Raw genomic sequence first — 20,300 nt, 5'->3', positions numbered from 1 at the left:
CCGGGTTTATTCAATTCCATTTTAATTATATAAGGCCAGATCACAACAGTCACCTCAACACATCTAATTATAAGTCTCATTTTGGGTTATACTAAATAAATTACTACGTCCATTTGTTAAACCATGGTCAGTAATAGAATATGCTCATTGTCACCAAAACCTTTTCACTCCAGCCTCAAAGGAATGTCACAGCAATTACTGCGTATGACTATAGCCAGACCCTTTGACACCAAGGGACAACCTTTGGAGCTGAGAAATGAAGCCAGTGTGGAAGTACAAAAAAATAGTTCTTCTACTGTAATTTTTTTGCACTTCCACTCGTTCACATAGGGTCATGTTCAATTTGGTCAACTTTGCAGAATGAAATATGTTTAGAGTTTGGTACAAAAAAAGGGGGTTTTGGTTTCTGTGAATAGTTTTTAAGATGAATAATGATACTGAAAATGTTAGCAGACACTTTTATTCCAAAAAATAGATTCCCTAATATTTGTTATGTGTGGAGTTGTTTATTTTCTCATTTACATTCTGCTCAAATCAACTGGTTGTTGTGTTTGTTTCATTCAAAACATGTTACAGGGGACGTTGCAGCATGCCTTCTCATGGAAAAACTATGCGTCATTAGCACTAATTAAATGGTTGTAGTGTTTCTCACGTTTTTCATGTGTCTGGAGTCATACATACAAATCAGCAAATAGCTAATATTAGGAGAGAAATCCGTATCCAAATCTGGGATGTGGTGTCTTGCTGAAAGGTGAACTTCAGTCCTTCGTCGTGACTCATTTTTGCTGTAGAGAAGCGACTTCTTACCATGATCCTACCACCACTGCGATTGTAGTAGTCAGAAGATATGTACAGCTTTGTATTTACCAGATATTCTTAATGGGGGTGGGTGTCAGTTTTAAAGTTTTATTTGATTGTGCTTTGCCCGACCCTCTTTGACTTTAAGCGTTACAATAAAATAAGTTGTGTTCAGTGTTTGTTGAGAATATTTATCCCCATAAAAAAAAAAAAAAAAAAACACACCCCGAGTTCAAATGTGGTTCAAAACTTCAAAACACACAGAAAAGGGTGCAAAAATATTTATTGCTAATAAACCTGTAGTCAGTTGGTGTATATTTGCTTTATATTTACAATAATAGAGTACAGAGGAATGGGAATGTGAAAGAAAAATCCCAACCACTTAAATAAATACAAAGGGACTGCCACTGAACAAGACTACAAACATAAACCAACTCCAGCAACTCCTATACAGTTGGACCAATGATTGCAGTGAGAGAAAAAAAAAATCTATATAAACTTTCATATATATTTAAATTATAGTCAGTGAATCTTGTCCTGATGCATTCAGCTGTCGCGCACTGATTTTATCTGATTTTTTTCCCCAAGACTGCAGAAACATCTTTGATGTTAATTTCAAAGTAACACAAAGCAGCAACATGGGTGAGCACTTTTTTCTAATGCAGACAAGCACTTTTGTTCTATAGCTTGTTTACTGAGCAACACTTCCATCTGTGCTGGAATGATAACGGAGAGGAGGAGCGTTAACGTGCAGACTGAACGCCAGACTCATTCCTACGGTTTTGTTATGCAAGTATTACTCGTCATTATGTAGTTGTAGTTTAGCCATTTAACATCACATTTATGCTTTTGGCTAGCAACAGTCTAGAGAGTTAAAACAGTAGCTTACACAGTCATAGTTCTAGTGTATGCATGAAAAATGCTCATTTAAAAACAGTATTTACAGTAAGGAAAAAAAATACAAAAAAGTCACAGTTAACTGAAGTGCATGGAATGCAAACTAAACATGAAATTCAAACTTCATAGCATGTTTTTAATAATAAATGATCTGTGTTTGGTGACCAGTGTGTAGTTGTTACTAAATAAGTCATTACAGAGCTAAAATATAGTGGGCTTCTAAACATGCAGCAAGGTAGGGGGACGTGACGTGTCACTGTCAGAACTCCTTAGTGTCTTTATTTTCAAACAGGTGGAGTCTCTGCTCCGCTGTCAGCCCTTCCTTCAGACTCTGGTGGGATGAAGAGAGAAAAAGCAGATGCTAAATAAGTTTATGATGAACCCAACTCTGGACACGTGTGCTGTTTCTGAGCAAGCAGTGTTTCTCCCAGTGTAAACCTGATGTCACCCAGTGAGTTATCCCTCTCAAATAGAGTGTTAACACACCACACTACAACTGATAGCAAACCCTTCTTTAGCATGTGTGCTATGGAGTCCCAAAACTGATAAAAGGTTGCATAAAATGGGTTTAACTCAACTGTTTTACGTCAACACTTTTCCTTCACCTCGAAGTTTCTCCATTATAACTTATACATATATAAGTTCTTTTAATGTTCAGCTAATTGCACATATTCAAAAGCAGACTCCAAACCTCTTTGTTCTCACTGTTAACTTGCATTTTATTTTGCTCTTTTCACTGTAAATCATATGTTGCTTTTTAAGCTTTTACTTTGTGCACATTGAATTAAAAGTATAACAAAATGTGCAATAAATAAAATGACCATTGTGATTGAAGTTCATATCTTGGCCAACATTTTATATTTGATTTTACATTTACCTTTGTCATGAAGTCACTCAAACTGAAAAAGCATTTTCCAAGCTAGGCAGCTTCACATCAAAGCACTGTGGCAGTTAGCAAGGCTGTGACCTCTTTACTTCCTCCCTTATTCATTCACAACTTCCCTTCATAGAGATCGTGCTGGTTAGTCGCCAACCGCATCTTTGAACTGGGAACTGATGCATTGGTGCATTAATAAAATGTGTTTAACCAACAAGAACAACAAAATATTGAGTCGACTAGATGCAGACACTTCTAGTATTATTTTACTGTGAACATTAAACTATTACTAAGACAAAAACTCTCATGTTAACAAGTCTATTTAAAGATATTCAAGCTAAATTACTTTTTGATTTTATTGAGAAAGTGAAGATGAAGGAAAAGTTTTTCCACGTTGTTCTTGTCATTTTAATCATTCACCTGCCTAACAGTGCTGATTAATTAAGAGTTCAGGTGCATCTTGACTTGTCTGACAAACAGCTTTTTATTAGGTTTGGGACTTCATTGTTTAGCACTGTGTAAGTAACCCCCTCATACAATACAGTTCATGGCTGATAAAGTGAAAGGACCCACATATTAGTAATCAAGCCCAGTGATAAGTCACATACACAGTCACTCTACCAAACCTGACATTCATTCTTCACCACCATGCAAGTGTGGAGTATTTGTGCATACTAATGTGCAGAATCTGATCTTTTGAGTGGCTTGAGAGGTGGAGGACAGGAGGGTGTGCTTATCCACCCATGGGTGCGTCTGGTTTGGTTTACCTAAAGGAGAAGGGGGAGGAAGCTTACACGTCGTCAGCAGCCCTAACTGTCCCAGGGCATGTCTCGACTCACAGACTGAAGACAGAAGGGGGAAAACACACAGGCAAGTGTGTGTAAGACTACTGCGGTGTTTCATTTGCAATACAATGCCTACAATGCAGTTCTGATGGGAGTCACGACATGGATCAGGAAATTGCAGCCGGTTTGCATGCAATGCTGCATGCAACTTAGCAGGTGACCTGTAGGTGGCAGCAAGTCACTGGAAACAACTTCTCAGGCTTTTGAAGGCTGGAGTTAACCACTTTCAATATCTGCTGTTGCTTGAGCAATGATACAATGGGTGATAGAGTTCAATGAGAAAACCTGAATTAACACATCTGATAAAACTCTTTGCATGCCCCTTCACAGGACACTCACCTTTGACCTCATGGTGCGCTCTGAGCGTTTCGCTGCAGCAGCTGCCATCTTGAGGATGTCAGGGTTGCTTTTGGACTTCATGATATCTGGAGGAAAAAATGTGTCGGTCACAATAAGATAAGAGTCTGGGTGCGAGTCGATTCCAACATGAGGTGTGTTTTGCGGCGCGTTTTCGTACCATAGCCCCCTCGTTCCACCTCCTCCAGCGCCGGCTCCCCGAGCGCCTCATGAGCCAGCTGCAGCTGGTCTCTGAGCCGGCCCAGATCCCGCTCTGCTTTGGCCTTGACAATGCTCAGCTCTGTGTAAATGTCCTTGTACTTATCTGTTGCATATTTCTTATCCTGAAAGCACATTGTTTGGCAGTTCAGAGAAAGGATTTATCTTTAGATCTGTGATGAATTTATGAGGGGGAAAGAAAAAAACTGAAATGTACTCTTTGGGCTGCTTGCAGTTCATCTTTGAGGGAGTTGATTTCCTGCTTCAGGTACTGGACTTCAGACTCCTTCACTCGCAGCATAACCTGGAAAACAAGACGAGGAAAAAATTATGCTAAAAATATGAGCCAAGTCACCTTGAGGGTGGAAACATTTCCTGAGGAGAGGCTATTAAAACCTTACTAGCAGAGACTCGTTTTCATACGTTTCACATCCAGGAACTTATGCGACTTGAACCTTACTTCTAACTCGTAGAGCTCCTTCCCCTGTATTGTGGTATTTGTGTCTCCCACTCCATCCTCAGAGGTCATGGAGCGCATCTTAGTGATTTCTGCTGCCAGTCGGTTGTTCAGCTCCTGAAAACATCCCACAGAAGCAAATCAGAAGACTCAGAATGACAGTGCACTTTCATGCCCACTGGGGCAGTTATAACACAGTTATTTGTGCGCTCAGGTGAGCAGTGTGCGTTTCTGTCGGCACCTGGTTGTGCGCGTTGAGCTCCTGGTTCTCTCTCTGACACTGCCTGAGGGCCTGTCGCTCTGCCTCCAGTGCCTGGGCCAGGTGAGCGTTTTCCAGGCACTTCTGGGAATACTGTTCCGACAACACCTCAATCTCCCGCTGGAAGGAACACAACTCCTCCCTGAAATACAATTCAACACCGTGCTGAGAGGAAAAAAATACTTCAGGAGTGAAAAAAACCTGAAGGTCAGGCAGTTCTTTAGCATCTGTTAGTTTGGGGTTAATGCTGAGTACTTTTATTTCAGAGCAAATAAACAGCAGCAAATTGTTCCCTGCAATAAAAAAAAAAAAAAGAGCTTCTCCTTTTATCCGGCATCAGAGTGAAAATAGAGAATGTAAAAAAATCTAAGCCAGTTTAAATGCAGTGTGATTTATAGTCAACACCTGCACTTCCACACATGTTCCTGTGTGAAGCATCACAGGGTGTCAAGCTGCTGAACACAGTGCATGCATGCATGTCCCAACAAGTCAGCAGTGACACCTGCACAGTCAGCAGAAACCTATTAGTACAATTATCTTACACTCAGAGTCGAGCTACACGAACCATTACTTTTTTCAGTCAACTCTTAAATACATGTGGAACATTTGTACAGACAATTTTAACCTTGGGCTCAATTCCAACAGTTTTCTCCTTTTTAAGTCATCTTGCGGATTAATCTGAATTTTTCCTCCTGTCCAGTGGACTACTTAGTCAACAGGAATATTCTTTTATGTATCCATGACGAGCATGATTGTTGGGATTTTCTCTACATTAATGAATTATTAAGGTCTGTGCCTAACAATATAAAATGAACTGAATTTTATTTCTTCTACAAAAAAGCAGTCTAATGCTTTGATAGCTAGCAATAGGTGTTCAGCTCAGCTGAGATTTGAGTTGAGGACAGCTGTGGCCAGAACATAACTCACATAATATTCATCCTATAACCATTTGCATGGAAGGCTGCTTTCCTTCAATGTCAGGGACATAGACTCAAACCGTGCCAGCCAAAATCCACCACTGCATAACAGACTTCCACACCGTACGGAGTAATGGTTCAGTTTTTACCTAAAATTGTCTTTATAAGATATTTTAAGTATACAGCGGTCCCTCGTTTATCGCGGGAGTTAAGTTCTAAAAATAACCCGCGATAAGTGAAATCTGCGAAGTAGCCTACTTTATTTTTTACAGTTATTACAGATGTTTTAAGGCTGTAAAACCCCTCATTACACACTTTGTTCAGACAGGAATGAACATTTTTACACTTTTCTCTCTTGTTTAAACTCTCAAAGTTCAAACCTGCTAGAAAAATAAGACCAGTATTATAGAATGAAACCAAAGGCACCTGCAGGTGACGACGTTTCATCGACATTGTTGTGTTTGTTGGGGAGAAAACTTACAAACACGGCGCGGCACTTCAGAGTCACGCTGGTAGTGATCAAAGATTTATGTAAATTTGACAAGCTGAACGCGTTCTGTACTGTACAGGAGACACGGCACGAGATTGATTGACAGTGGTCTACAGCCAATCAGGACACAGAATACAATGCACTGTATCTTGTCAAACAACTACTTCACAGCATTTTTGACATGTCCCACCAGGCATGATCACTGGTTCAGCCAGCCTGATAGTTTGTCAGCCCTCATCAGCTGAGATGAGAGAGGGGTTACAAACACTTTGGTGCTTATGGGTATGAGAAGAACTCACTCATGCTGTCTGCGGATCTCCTCGATGTCTGCATTCTCCGTATTGCTGTTGGTTTTGCGAGCCTTTTCCAGCTCCTTCTCCAGCTCTGTACGGTGGGCGTTTTTCATTGCTTCAATAGCTGAGATAACAAACAAAAAGTTTCTTTTTAATCAAAACTTACTGTAACGCATTGTAAGCAAGTTATGATGAGCTAAAGATATAGTAGGAAAAAGATACAGTTGGTACGACTTTTTCTATTTACCTGCGATGGTGGCTGCCGTCTCCTCGGCCAGCAGCCTCTCCTTCTCCTCCTTCAGGTTCTCCAGCTCTCTCTGGTGTTTCTTCTGCAGCTCGTCGATCACTTTCTGGTGAGACTCCTCCATTGCAGCGAAACCTCTCTCACAGGTGGCCTGTGGCAAAAAGCGAGCACACTGCAGCTGTGAGTTTACAGGTCACCTGAACGTGGGACCAAAAGGTTCTCCTGATCAGGAGCTGAGCAGGAGGAAAAACCTCCTGGACCTTTATATATAATTATATGTCAGCAAAGATCATCAATTTAGTTATAGCAATTCACTTGCAAGCTTGAGCTTGTCAGCCATGAGCAAGTTGAGCCTGTGTGAGTACAAAAAGGATTAAAAGGAATGACAGGATACACAACGCACGTAAGAAAAGGGCAAAGACAATGAGAGAGATGTAAGAGAAAAAAAAGCTGCCATCTCCTGTCCACAGCACAATATCCGAGCTTCTGGAAATCCGGACTCCAAACAGCACTTGTATCCTACAGCTAACACACAAATCCTAATCTGCCTGGAGGCCAAATCTTTGGTGGAATGTGTGGTTAAGCTGACAATTATATAACTGGGTGTCTCAAACATTACATGTGTTATAGGACATCCCAATCAGCTTGCAAAACTGCCACTTCTGGATGGTGAGAATAAAGTGAGGGAGAATAATAATCCTCAATAAGAAGAGATTTCAATAGTCTTTGCACTTGCCCAACCTAAAACCTTGCCCTACTTCCGTCCTGCATTCGCTGCCACTAATCTGGGTGTTTGGTTGGTGGCTGTGCCCCGATCCAGGTCCTTCGGTTTGCCTGAAGTCAAAGAGACTATATGAGGAGCCAACACAAGTAAAACTCACTGGTGTGCTACAAAGCTGTGTGAATGATGAATTAAAATGTCATCTTCATAATGCAATCTTGCTACTATACTAGTCTGTATTGCTCTATCCAAACATACCTATTGTCATTGGGGCCGAGCAGCTCAGTTTTACTCTTGTCTGACCATATACAATGTTCTCCAGAGGCCATTTGGCTTCCAAATTTATAGCTGCAAATTTGAGTGGCGGTTGAAGGCTTTGATTTTTGAACAGGGGCTTCTTTCTTTGTTAACTCCCTCCTAGTCCGTGGCCACATAAAGCTGGCTTCACTCTGGACAGTGACAGTTAGCGGTTTCCAGCTCATGGCAGACTTGAGCCTTGCTGGTTCCTGGGCTGGTCCTCAACTTTCTGGCCAATTTCGTATCACGTGATGGTGATTCTAGGTGTTACTGGTCAATCCAAAAAATACTGGCAAAGAGAAATTACCAGCTGCAGTCAATCATGATCGCTAATAAATAACTAACAGTAATAAGCCTTGGTGTTGTCAAGTTAAAAGATATATTAGAACCTTTGTGACCACTTCTTAAAGGTTTTAATGAATATATGTTTATATTTGAGCCTTTCAGAGAAAATCCAAAATGAATTTGAAATTGTTCACCCAATTCTTGTTTATAAAGTGAATAAAGATGTATGCTATACAATCATTCCAAAAGAATTCATTATTAATAACAACACTCATATCCACGATGAGTGTAAATAAACTTTTGACCAAAGCCGTATGTCCATTCCCTCTTTTAGACATACAAAATTATAACTAGGTCCCGTTTGCCCTGTTAAAGTTGAATTGTGTTTTTCTGCAACATCTACTGAATTCATGGTGTCACAGATTTCATTATCACAGAACGTACTGTAGCTGTGATCGACAATTACTACCTCAAAACTGAAACTTAGCAGACACAACCCCAAACACTCATTCATGTAAGCATATCAAATTAAACATCCCTGCATTAAGTGCTCAGAAACTGTGTTTAATAAACAGGTATGGCTGATTGTGTTAATGTATTTGTTTGTGCCTCTGATAGCAGGATGATTTATGGGGGATGGTTTTATTTACTTTTAGCTCTGGTAGTTTATAAATGGCAATGTGAGGCCTAACATAGGAACAAATAACCATTGGAAGCCTATCCTATCTGGATTCAGGAGTTTTTGGAAGCATACCTTTGCAAATTAGGGTATAATAATGGAATTTGTATTAAACCTTCTCCAATACAAATCCTACTGAAAAACTAGGAGCTGTTGTCCTTTATGTTCAAGAAAATATCAAATAATTTCAGATCAAGATATTTATTCAGTGACGTCTTGTCACTGAGGGCATTTTCCCCATTGCAGAGGTGTGCAGTTTTGGGCAGCTCTTGGAGCCGAATGGGAAACCCGCCCCCAACCCTGTATATGAGGACAAGCCTTTATTATCTTAGGAATGGCATTTAATTTTTCTGCTTGAGAAAATATTGGGTTTCATCACAAGTGCTGCCAATTAGCTGCTGACAAGTTCAAGAAAAAAAAGCTAGTACTCAGTCACAGTATGGAATAAACAGTAGAAACGGCAAAAGGAAAAGAATTAAAGTTAATATTAATCTGAAAACAGAAATGGTCTTTTTAAAATTCTTAACTCTAAAAGACTTCAAGGTGCTGCAAAGGATCAGTTATTTGCTTTGTAACTAAAACTGCCGAGATTAGATCAGTAAGCACACTCAACTACCAATAGAGGAACTCATTTCACAGAACAGTCGGGCACTGACAGATTTCTGAAGCCCAAATTCGAGAGAAGCCATCAGCTTCAAACTCCAAGTCAGAGTTTGAGGCTTCAGTCTTGTATTCATTAAGGTAACTTTGACGAAACATCAACAAAATGGGTTCCTCAATAAACAACTAAAGCAGCATCAGTGATAACATAAACCTGCAGCAGGTTAGTTTTCATGCAACACAAAAGAAAATTGGTTTACGGAACAAAGAGCGAGAGAAGGGAGTAGATGTTGGGGAAGGGAGGGGGATCTGGGAATGCCACAAAGGAAAACAAGGCATCACAGATGGAGGATGGCAAGGACAAGGAGCACTTCCACCTTCAGGTTTTCCAGGTCTTTCTCGTATTTCAGCCGCAGAATGGTTACGTCGCCCTGCTCTTCGCGCCGTCTCATCTCTTCGGTCATGACTGAGACTTGGGTCACCAGCTCTTGGATGCGCTCTTTCAGGGTCAAGGCGTGATCCAAAGGTACGTTGTCATCTGCTTCATTCCTGCCTGCAGTTGCTAGATTCATCATGCTTCGCAGCTCTTCCATTTCCCGGTCAAACCTCTCCAGGAGACGACTCATCTCCCTCTCGTGCTGCTCCTTCAAGTTCTCCATACAGTTCGTCAGCGAGTCAATCTCTTTTACATTCTCTTCTGAACGGAGACGAAGTGTCTCGTTGGCTTTTGCTATTTCCTGCCTCAACTTATCAACTTCCTGCTCGTAGCCATCTTTGACTTCTAGTAGCTCTTTCCTGTGCTTGGCTATCATATCATGAAGCTCAATGGTTTTATCGACTGAATCAATGGATTCTCCTTCAATCTGAATCAGAGTTTGAGACCCTGGGGCAGCTTTCAAATACGCCTCAGATAGTTGACTTTGAAGATCTGCCAATTTGGACTGAAGCCCACTGGCAACTTCTCTTAATTTTGGACAATTTGGACAATTTACGCCAGGCATCTTTACTTCTTCCTCTTTTTTCTTTAGCCCTTTCTCATACTGGACATTGAGCCTAATAATCAAGTAAGATATGTATGCTTCTTTGAGAGATTCACGCAGATGTTCGGAAGATTGTGTTTGTTGGCCAAAGCTTGCTAATGCCAAAGAATGGAGTTTGTCATCTTTATCAAGCTTCAAACTGGAGGCAATCTGCTTAAATCTCTGCGACTTTTCCTCCAGAATTTCTTTTAACTGTTTAAGAATCAGAGCATTTGTTTCATTATCAAGCCAGCTATACATCGATCCCAAATCTGTCACTCTGTCACTTCCAACGTCTGCCTGCGAACAAATCCTCCTAATCAAGAGCATTAAGCTCTTCTCTGCCATCATCTGTTCTTCTACCCCTCTGTCACGGCTCTGTCCGTCTTCCTTTGATTTTGCTACAGTGGTGCCCAACAGTTGGCTCCAGAACTCTCCCTTTAACACGAATGACGCATCTTTTCCACTCGGGTAAAATGTCTCTTCCTCTGAAGAGGAAAATAAAGTGCTTTTTAATTCACCAAGCATACTCTCAACATCAACATCTACCTGTTCTAACATTTCCACAACCTGATTCATCGATGCAGACCTCATCTCAAACTCTTGTACTACTTTCATTAAAAGTCCTTTATCATCCACATGCTTCTCTTCTGCCTCAACAGATTCAGCATCCTTTTCATCTGTACTCATGCTCATTACCAACTTCTCTCTTAGCACCCTTATTTCATTTTCTGCTTCTTCTAGCTTCTCTCTGCTGACCTTCTCAATTTTCTGATTTAGTTCAACTAGTTGACTGTTCCTAGTTTCTAGTTCCATACAGCGCTGCTCTGTAGTCTGAAGGCTTGACTTGGTCTCAAATAACTTTGCTTCTGAGGCTTCAAGCAGCTCTTGGAGTTGCTCTTTCTCTGGGTTTAATTCGTCATCTTCATAATCTCCCTGGAAGCCCAGACCTTTCAGTGTGGCCTCTCTTAACTGTAGCTTCTTTTCAGTGTCTTTAAGGATGCTGCCAAGCTCCTCCAATGTAACGAGCGCTTCATGGAGCCTCAAGGACTTCTCATTCAACTCCCTCTCGTAATACTCCCTGTCTATGGCATTGGCTTGGTTTTCAGCCAGTTCAGCTTTTAGTCTTTTCAGCTCCTCCAAGACAAGGTGATGCTGTTTGCCACCTTGCTGGCTGATGAGTTCAGCTTTCAGTCTGTCTATCTCTCTGTCAGCCTCAGTCAGTTGATTTATTATCTCCTGACATCGCTGTTTCAATGCTCCATTTTCACTAGTTAAAAGTTCAATCCTCTGAGACAGCATCCCAATAGTTTCATCACTCGACTCTGAGTAGTTCTCAGTTTTGGACAGAAGACTGTAGGAGCCCTTTGGGCTTTCAAAACTTTGCTTGTGAACTTTCCCCACCATGTCCTCCATGGTTAGAAGACGAGCTTCATATTTGCGGATGCTCTCTCCAGCTCTAGCTAAACTCTTTTTTATGGTTTCATTTTCTAACTCCTGCTGGTGCTTCCAGGTCTCCAGCAGCTTCTGAAGTTGATGCTTCTCTGCTGTGTCTTGATTACAGCTATGTAATTTCAACACTTTCGCCAGCTCCTTTAGAGTCAGAGGATTGTCATGCGTTAAGTCCTCTAGTTCTTGAATAGCCTCTGTGGTGTCCTGGATTAAAAAGCTAACTGGTTTTTGGACAAGTTCAGGGGGAGGGCCTTCCAGGATGGATGTTTTGTGGGATTCAGAAAAGTAAGGGTCCTTGATGGGAAGGTGAGAAAGCGAGAGGCCAAGCTGTGCCTGCATATTGCGCTTTTTCAGCTCTTGCAGCTTCAGGAGCTCTTTGGTCTCCTGGTACTTCTTTGTTAAACTCTGCGCTTGAGAACTAACCAGTTCGGGCCTCTTCATCTGGGGCGTCACATCAGCCTCCAGACCCAAAGGTTGCTCCAGCTTGGAAAAGGGGACCAGACAGTTGGTTAACACACAGCAGGGGAGACACAAAGCTTGCTTATAATTTCCAGCGCTAACTACTAATTATTTCTCTTTAAATTATTATTATTAAATTAAAAAGTGACATTACATTAAGCATTCCCACATAACAATACCAAATTATGCAAATGAACAGATTCAAAACAAATCCAAAAATTTCTTTTGGTTTAAAGGTGTAAATTAAAAGCAACTGAAAGATTTAAATAGCTGGGGTTAGTTAATACCAATAGCATGCACATTTAATGGTTAAAGGTTACTTTAAGTGGTAAGTAATGCAATATTAGTTTCAGCTGAGTGGTTTATTCAAGGATAGAAAGGCATACCAGGTCCTACAAACACACATTTCACAGGTTTCACGTCCAAGTCTGAGAGGAGATAATGAAATGCATTATGCAGCTCAAATCTAATGCTTCAAACACCCTCCCAACTTTCTCAAAATAATTCACTGTCTAGAGTAAGAGCACTATACTTGAAATCTGCCAAAAACAAAATTATATATAATTTACATATATATGTATTTAAAACATCATTCAGCCTCACTCTGTAAGAACCCATCCATACATCAAAACACAGGCAAAGAAATCGACATCATACATTTATGTCAGTACACTTCTACATATAAAATTTGTTAAAAGAATAACAAATGGATGTCTTTATAGCAGTTAATAGAAGAATCTGATGTCCATGCAAATGAGTAGAATACAGGCCAAGAGGTTATTATTCCATGTCAAGACAAACATTTCAACAAGTGAAGCAATCGTGCCAGAGACTATGCAGGAAAATGTCACTCTAAACTCAAAGACAAAATTCTCTTCATGAATTCGGCAACAAACAACTGAAAAATGAATCAAAAAGAAAACAAGTTCTACTCAAGTTTTGCTTTTTCCATTTTCTATTGCTATAAATTGAATGATGAAGTCGAAATGCAAAAGAGAAAATTACAAGGAGAAAAAAAAAATGCCATCATTTCACTTCCGCTTTTCTAATTTTGATTTCATGTTCATCTTTTTGTATTGATTCTATGAGAAAAAACTCAAATACGGTAAATGTTTAAACACACTTCAACATTATTCTTATATTTGTGTCTGTTTATCACTTTTCACATGTAATTAACACTTACAGTGAAATAACACCTCTCCAGAAACTGCAAAACTACAGTCCTTTGGTCCAAAATCAAGAAAATTACTCAAATAACTCCTTGCATGAGTCCTGATAAAGTAAAAACCTACAACACAAAGCGAGCAGATTAACTAGTATAAGCCAATTTAGTAATGAAATCTTATCGTTTTCCACATGCAATGAAGTCATGCAAAGGCGTTTATCTGTAGCCACGTTGTAGCTTCGTCAGTTTGGTTGCGATTTTCTCTCGATAAAATACAACATGCAGAAAATGTTACGAAATGAAGTAGAAACCACTGCTCAGTTAAGAATGTACTGATCGAGTTTACAACAGGACTTCCCATAAGAGCAGAATAAAGGGACAACTCACCGGAGAGATGTAACCAGATCGGTCATCCTGCTCTCTCTCCAGAGCCATTCTCAGCTGGATCTCCAGCTCCTGTTTGTGCTTATTTGAGTCCAGGAGCTGCTTGTGACAGCTCTTCAACTGTGCCTTCAGGTCCTCAATCTGTAAAAACGGCAGGAAGAATATTAGAATATAAAATATATAATGTAGTGTGTGTGTGTGTGTATATATATATATATATATATATATATATATATATATATATATATATATATATATATATATATATATATATATATATATATATATATATATATATATCCATCCATCCTCTTCTGCTTATCCAATTCAGGGTCACAGGGGGGCTGGAGCCAATCCCAGCTGCCATAGAGTGAGAGGCAATTTTGAATCACCAATTATCATAACCTCACTAACTGCAGCAAACGCCCAGTTATTGGTGCTGTGGGAGAAGGCAGAGTACCCAGAGAGGAGGGAGGAGACCATGCCACCCCCCACAGAAAGGCCCTGACCATATGGTTATTTGAATAGGAGACTTAAAGACAACCTGAATAAATGCAAACACGCATTTTTACAATGATGACTTCATTTATTAAAGAAAAAGCTACGCAAATTTACTTGGCCCTATGTAGGAAAAGTGAATTCCCCCTAAACCTAATAACTGGTTGTGCTACCTGGGGCACCAAAAACTGCAACCAAGCATTTGCAAAAACTGCAATCAGTCTTTCACATCACTGGGGAAGAAATTTTGCCCACTCTCCTTCTTGTTTGAGGTCTTGCAAAAGCATCTCAATAGGATTTCAGTCTTTTTTGTTTTTGTTTTTAGAGCCCCACACCATCACACTACCACCACCGTGTTTGACTGTTGGTAAGATGCTGGCTTCATTGGATTCATCTTTCACTTGTTAAGCAAATACCTAAACTGTTACACTACAGAGTTATTATTCATGACTATGTTATACTGTATGCAGCAATCAATTCAATGGCAAGTTTAAATTTACTGAAGCTCTTAAACCGATTAAAACTAACCAAATAAAATCTAAAATGCATTTTCCCCCTGAAGCTTAAATACAGGCTTAGCTCTGTACTTGCTGACTGGATTCTTCACTTTGTATATTTGAATTTCACTCAAAACAACAGCAACAATCTAAATCAAACAAGGAAACATACCCCTTGCTTATAACTCTCCAGTAGCTGCTCCAGCTCTACAGTCTCTCTAGGTTGCACTGCGGTGGGCAGCGGCACCCTCCTTTCCTCCCGCATGGGCGTCTTCTCTACCTGTCGCCAGTGTTCTTCGATCACCTCCTCCACCATCTGCTGCCTCTCCAGAGATACGGGACCTAGCGAACCCGGAGGTTCGTCTCCCCTCTCATCGTCGGTCCTCCCTCCTTCTTTAACCGATGCAGGGTCTGAGCTTGTCACGTTCTCGTACCTCTTCCGTCTCTCCTCTCTTCTCCGACTGCGCTCGAGCTCCCCCATGTCTGCCTGGAGACTCTCGGCTTCCTGCGCCCGCTGTTGAGCCAGAGCCTGGGCTATGGGCCTGAACTCTGCCCAGTCAAATGTCTTAGAGCGGCCTTCTCGCCTGCGCTCGCGAGCTCGGCTCTTAATGACTCCAGAAGTGGCTTCTTTGTCTACAGATGAGGCCTCAGAAGAAGGAGAGTCCTGAGTGACATCTGGTCTGACGAGACCCTCTAAAGGAGAGAATGAGCCATGATCCTCGGTCGAGCTAAACGGCGAAAGAAAGCAAAGTAAGTTTCTGCTTTCCTGTTCTTTTTTCATCTCTAAACTTTGAAATCTATCTTTTAATGTATTAATATACATGAATATTACACGAAAGCATTGAGTTTCTTGATAACTGAGAAGCATGTTATAACTGTGACTTGTACCCACCTTGCCACATCAGGGGCAGTGGAGGGTCTGACATTCTTCATGACTGCCTGGATCCAGTTCCTACGTATGCCTGCTGTCATGGCAGACAGAGTGTGCACTCCTTCCTGCGTCTAAACATCAAAAAGCACAGTGAAGAACACACAGAGTGATGAGAAAGAGCGATATAGAGAAGAGATGTAGCAGCCAAAAAAATCCTGAATAGAAATCTCTCTTTATCGTAGCAGATTCATTAGCGCTTCTCTAGTAGCAAACCTGGAAAAGTAAGAAAACCCAAATAATCCCGCATCACTACAAATACAGTGATTTCTGTTTTTGTGCCTACAAACACAGCTGCAGCACGTTCATAGATGTCCAATGAACAACAGCAGTTCAGACTAAGTTATACACTTTCATTGTTTCGTTTTTACGTGCGCTGCTGCCATCGTTGATTGTTAAGTCAGAGTTGATGGAGCTGCCCCAACTTTCCAAGTTGGAAGCCTGACTTGAGGGGGCGTTCCAGTTAAAAAAAAATTCCAACCAGGAAGTTGGAAATTCTGACTTAAAGTTGAACGCACCACGTGGAGACATCAGCTCATGGAGCTGTGTGGTTGCGTATAAGGAGTACTAGCAAAAGTGCCTGCAGCACTTTCCAAAGCCTTCATTCAGTATTTAGTGGCGACTCAAGGAAAATTAATATAAAACAGAGAGATGTTAGTAATGTGCGTGTGAGACAATATTCAGGGAAAGTTTCTTGCAGATTGGAGGGTACATACACACTCTCTTACATTCTGAGTCACCAAGCAGTTTTTAAATTGGATCGGTGATTTTATGACTGCATTTATAGAATAAAGCAAACAGACAGCCTCACATTACTGTTCACACATAAGGGCTTAAGATGACCACTTGGTGGCCACTTTTTTTCAATGCCTTTGAAATAAAATAAAATGCATGAAATGAAAATGTTCTTCTTGTTTAAACTAAATACTGAGTGACAAAAAACACCCAGATGATGAGACAATATGACATTTTACTGTGGATATCGAGTGGAAAATCTGGCATTTACCCCAGAAGACGAGCAAAATTACATGTTAAGTATTGCTAATGGTTAAGTGCAACAAAATCTAGAATCAAACACACGAACTGTTACAATGTCATCACACTGAAAGATTTTTCCTTGAGCAGAAAGGTTTGAGACAAAACAAGCAAAGCCTCTTACATGAATCTGAAAGCCATAGTTTCGCTGAGCCTGGTATTCAGTTACATTGTAGCAGGTGGACAGGTCAATCTCACCATCCAGGTCAGAGGCCTGAGTTACACAGAAACAAAGATGCATTTTAAAGGTAGAAGGAAATAAAAACACAAGGTGTGAAAGAGAACAAATAAGCCCACCTCCTCTGCAATTGAATCCTTGTAGTATCTCAGGCTGTGATCAGTCAGCACAAACCAGTACTTCTTCCACTTGAGAAAAAAATTTACAGTTTAAAAACAGAGCTGTGTAATACAGCAAGGTAGCATAGCAAGTCACATATCGAGTGTCCACAAAGTCCTATGTGTCAGTGTAGAGTTTGTCTCTTTATATATCTTATAAACAGTATTTTAAAGCTTCCTAGCACCACCCTCGTCTTTCAAGTCCATTGAAGATGGAACATCAAAGTGTGGCCACAGGTGTGTAAAGGCCATCGAACGCTACAGACAGACAGTGACTCAGGTTTTTGAACTCTTGATTTTTTTGAAGACTCCAGCAATCATTTTCATTTAGCTTTCAATGGTTAATACCATTTTCAGTTTCCTCTTTACGTTTCTCCTAATTAGCTAATAAAAATGGTACCTGGCCTTGCTCGTCAAGTTTCACCATCCAGCCTTTCTTGAAGTTCAGCAAGTCCGGCTAAAAAATGCAGAAATAAATCGATAAAGAGAGGATACAGATTCTAAGAAAACGTCACAAAGCAACATGTTTTTCATTCATTGTTCTTTATTAATGTGTTGCAGCAGCAAACTACCACCACCCATCTTCATTTTAAAAGAAAGCATCAATAAGGACTTCAACTTTTCAAAGTTCAATACCTCACTGCTAGCATTCAAAAATCAGCAGCAGCTAAAACACATGCTCACTCAGTCGGCTGCAGGGAGAAGTTGACCCTGCCAGCGGATCAGACAAGGATGAGGATGTAAATGTGGACCGCTGACTGGGGCCAACTTCTGCCACATGTGTTGCAGGGCTGTGCTGCCCACAGAACCCAAGTGCTCAGCCTGACACACACACACAGACACGCACACGTGAACAGTGACCACAGGAAGCAGTAGGAAGTTGTGACGGGCTCATACACACTCAGACATAGTCTCTTTTTTCCATCTTAGATCTAGCAGAATGAATTCACGCAGCATAACAAACTGCACACAGAGAGAGCAGGATGAGAAGAATAACCTGGAGAGCAGGGGGAGAGCAGGGGGCTGCGCCGCGCCCTGCAGCACGGGGGTTACAGCACCCTTGCACCACCACAACAAGGCCAAAGGAACATTAGGAAAGAAATCACACATTGATAAAGTTTGTCAGAGGTCACAGTTGGTTTGTATCAGATATTCCATTTAAAGTCAATCTTATTTCCATCAGACTATGGCTGATGATCAATATAAAGTCAACAGAACTTGTTCCAACCTTATTTTACCAGAAAAAGGCCGATGATAATGGATTTAGCGCTACGTCGTGAGCAGCAGCACATGTGCTAATGTTGGGCCTGCTGTAGTTTTACAAACCAACACATTAGGAGCATGAGTGAAATAAACAACAACATGACAAAACCAAATGCTAACGCTCCCATCAAAGCAGCCCTCGGCTCAAAAGACGACAGTGTTGAAAAAAAGGTAAGTGGAATTCAGTAATGTGGAGAGATTTTACATATTTAAAGTCAGAAGAAGGATCTGAAACAGTGCTGTCCTTGCACAGTTGCCCGTTTACCTGCACAATAAACTGCAAGGACAGTTACTTTCTCCTGTAAAATGCTGCAGAAGGTTTTACAGGAGAAAGGTTGGATCTGAACAGCTGACTGAAGTCAGAGAAAGTTGATTCTGTTCATCTGAACGTACCATTATCTACTGGAGAAACATTTCACCACTCATCCAAGTGACTTCTTCAGTCTTCTGAAGAAACTTTATAGAAATTGTGATTTTAATCATAGACAGAAAGCAAAAAATTATTACATATTATGTTATATATTGATAGAATGAAAAAATATAAATAAAAAATCCGAACTGTGTATTAGACTGAGCCATACAGAAGAGGATTAGAGCCATTGGAAGAGGAGGGGGGGAGACCAAAATACAAATTGAGGACTTCTTTTGGACTTTTTTGAAATCTGACAATAATCTCAGAATTGTGGTTAAAAAAATAATAATAAAAAAATACTGGCCCTAATCCTCTCCCATAGTTCCAAGAGGCAAACTCTAGGGCTGAAAAATAAGTCTGCTTAAAAAATAAAAATAAAACTGCCAGTTCCTTTAAAGGTCACTTAAGATTTGCTCCAAAAACAGGTCAGTCCCCATAGACTCTCATTACATACACCATTTAGTTGGACTTTTGGGGTATTAAAAAAAAAAAAAAGAAGATATTTTTATTTGGTAAGATTTAAAATTAGGGGCAGGGCTAGTTTGACTACTAGTGATGCTAGTACAGCAAGCGGACAGCTATGGGCTAAGCCTCATATGTTGCTTGGTATTAACTAGCTATGTCTATGTGTTGAACATCTGCAGTTTAGCTAAAAAAGACTGCTAGCTGACAACTGAGCGTGTCATGCTCTCATTGAACACTCATCCAAATAGGATACCCAAGATAAGTGTAGCCAAATGCTGACATTTAACCTCCAATGTGGGATCTAGAAACCAGCGGGTATCTTTACGGTGGCTTTGTGCTTCTTTTATTTACAGTGTACTCTAAATGCTCAGTTTCTGACATTTCCCCCCACTTAGATCTAAATGATGCCAAAGAAAGGGAGCATCCTTCATACGGTCACTTCAGGCATACAGTGCTGGTTGTGTGCTCCATCAACCTGTTATTCAAACCTACTGTTTGTGAAGGAATGAGCAGAAAGTTTTAGATAGTGGCTGGAACTGAGGGGCTTCACAAGACCCAGTAATAAAAATCAAAGAACTATTTTGAGCTGTGAGACTACTTGTAGTGCAAAAAGAGTAATATCAAGGTGGAAAAGAACAACAAACCCGTAACGCTCCACTTGCACCATCAGTGTTAATACCCCCACTAAATCTGTCTATAGAATGTTTTCTGTGGCATACTGTTGAGTGATGTCTGCTGAGAGTTTGCTCAATGTTTAATTCTCCTAACTGTGTTACCTAAGCGAATCACGCCTCTTAGGCTCGAACAACAACAAGCCAGCGATCTCTCTCTGCTCGGCTGAAGCCCTGGCACTGCGGCTGACCTCTGATCCTCCGGCTTAACAGAACAAGAGCAGCTTTGTTTACGAGGCCACAGACAGAACGCACTGACCTTTCAGTCCTGGAGCGTTCAGGTCTGAAAATTATTAGGACAAACTTTGAACCTGCTCCTTTATTCATCACCCTATTGAACCATATTCATTACTGGTTCACCGCGGCTTTTAGCAGCAGCATGGCGTGGCTTTAGCAGAGATTACAAAACAGTGAAATAAGACACTTTACTATTTATGGATTAAATATTAATATTAATATTCAACTCCCACTTCAGCCAAACAGTCCTGATAAACTTACTGTT

The 20,300-nt window shown here is 40.6% G+C and overlaps 1 protein-coding gene across 3 annotated transcripts in view; it reads right to left on the bottom strand.

Annotated features, from left to right (window-relative positions):
* Positions 1-1,064: 1,064 nt before the first annotated feature.
* mprip (myosin phosphatase Rho interacting protein) overlaps positions 1,065-20,300 on the bottom strand; it is a 45,753-nt gene continuing 26,517 nt past the window's right edge. Inside the window, exons 10-25 of one of the 3 annotated variants that reach the window (XM_012916257.4) lie at positions 17,388-17,444; positions 16,949-17,017; positions 16,776-16,865; positions 15,581-15,690; positions 14,861-15,416; positions 13,697-13,834; positions 12,109-12,168; positions 6,636-6,783; positions 6,395-6,512; positions 4,671-4,830; positions 4,433-4,546; positions 4,190-4,276; positions 3,935-4,097; positions 3,757-3,842; positions 3,340-3,414; positions 1,065-2,026 (exon numbers count right to left, since the gene is read on the bottom strand). In XM_012916257.4, coding sequence (XP_012771711.1) covers positions 3,382-3,414; positions 3,757-3,842; positions 3,935-4,097; positions 4,190-4,276; positions 4,433-4,546; positions 4,671-4,830; positions 6,395-6,512; positions 6,636-6,783; positions 12,109-12,168; positions 13,697-13,834; positions 14,861-15,416; positions 15,581-15,690; positions 16,776-16,865; positions 16,949-17,017; positions 17,388-17,444 — 1,989 coding nt within the window. In that variant the 3' untranslated portion in view covers positions 1,065-2,026; positions 3,340-3,381. The remainder of the gene's footprint in view (positions 2,027-3,339; positions 3,415-3,756; positions 3,843-3,934; positions 4,098-4,189; positions 4,277-4,432; positions 4,547-4,670; positions 4,831-6,394; positions 6,513-6,635; positions 6,784-12,108; positions 12,169-13,696; positions 13,835-14,860; positions 15,417-15,580; positions 15,691-16,775; positions 16,866-16,948; positions 17,018-17,387; positions 17,445-20,300) is intronic. The other 2 variants (XM_004575934.4, XM_004575935.3) reach the window with 2 other exon arrangements.

The sequence above is a fragment of the Maylandia zebra genome, linkage group LG8 (assembly GCF_041146795.1).
Source record: "Maylandia zebra isolate NMK-2024a linkage group LG8, Mzebra_GT3a, whole genome shotgun sequence".
Taxonomy (NCBI): Eukaryota; Metazoa; Chordata; class Actinopteri; order Cichliformes; family Cichlidae; genus Maylandia; species Maylandia zebra.
This window is presented reverse-complemented; position numbering and strand designations above follow the sequence as displayed.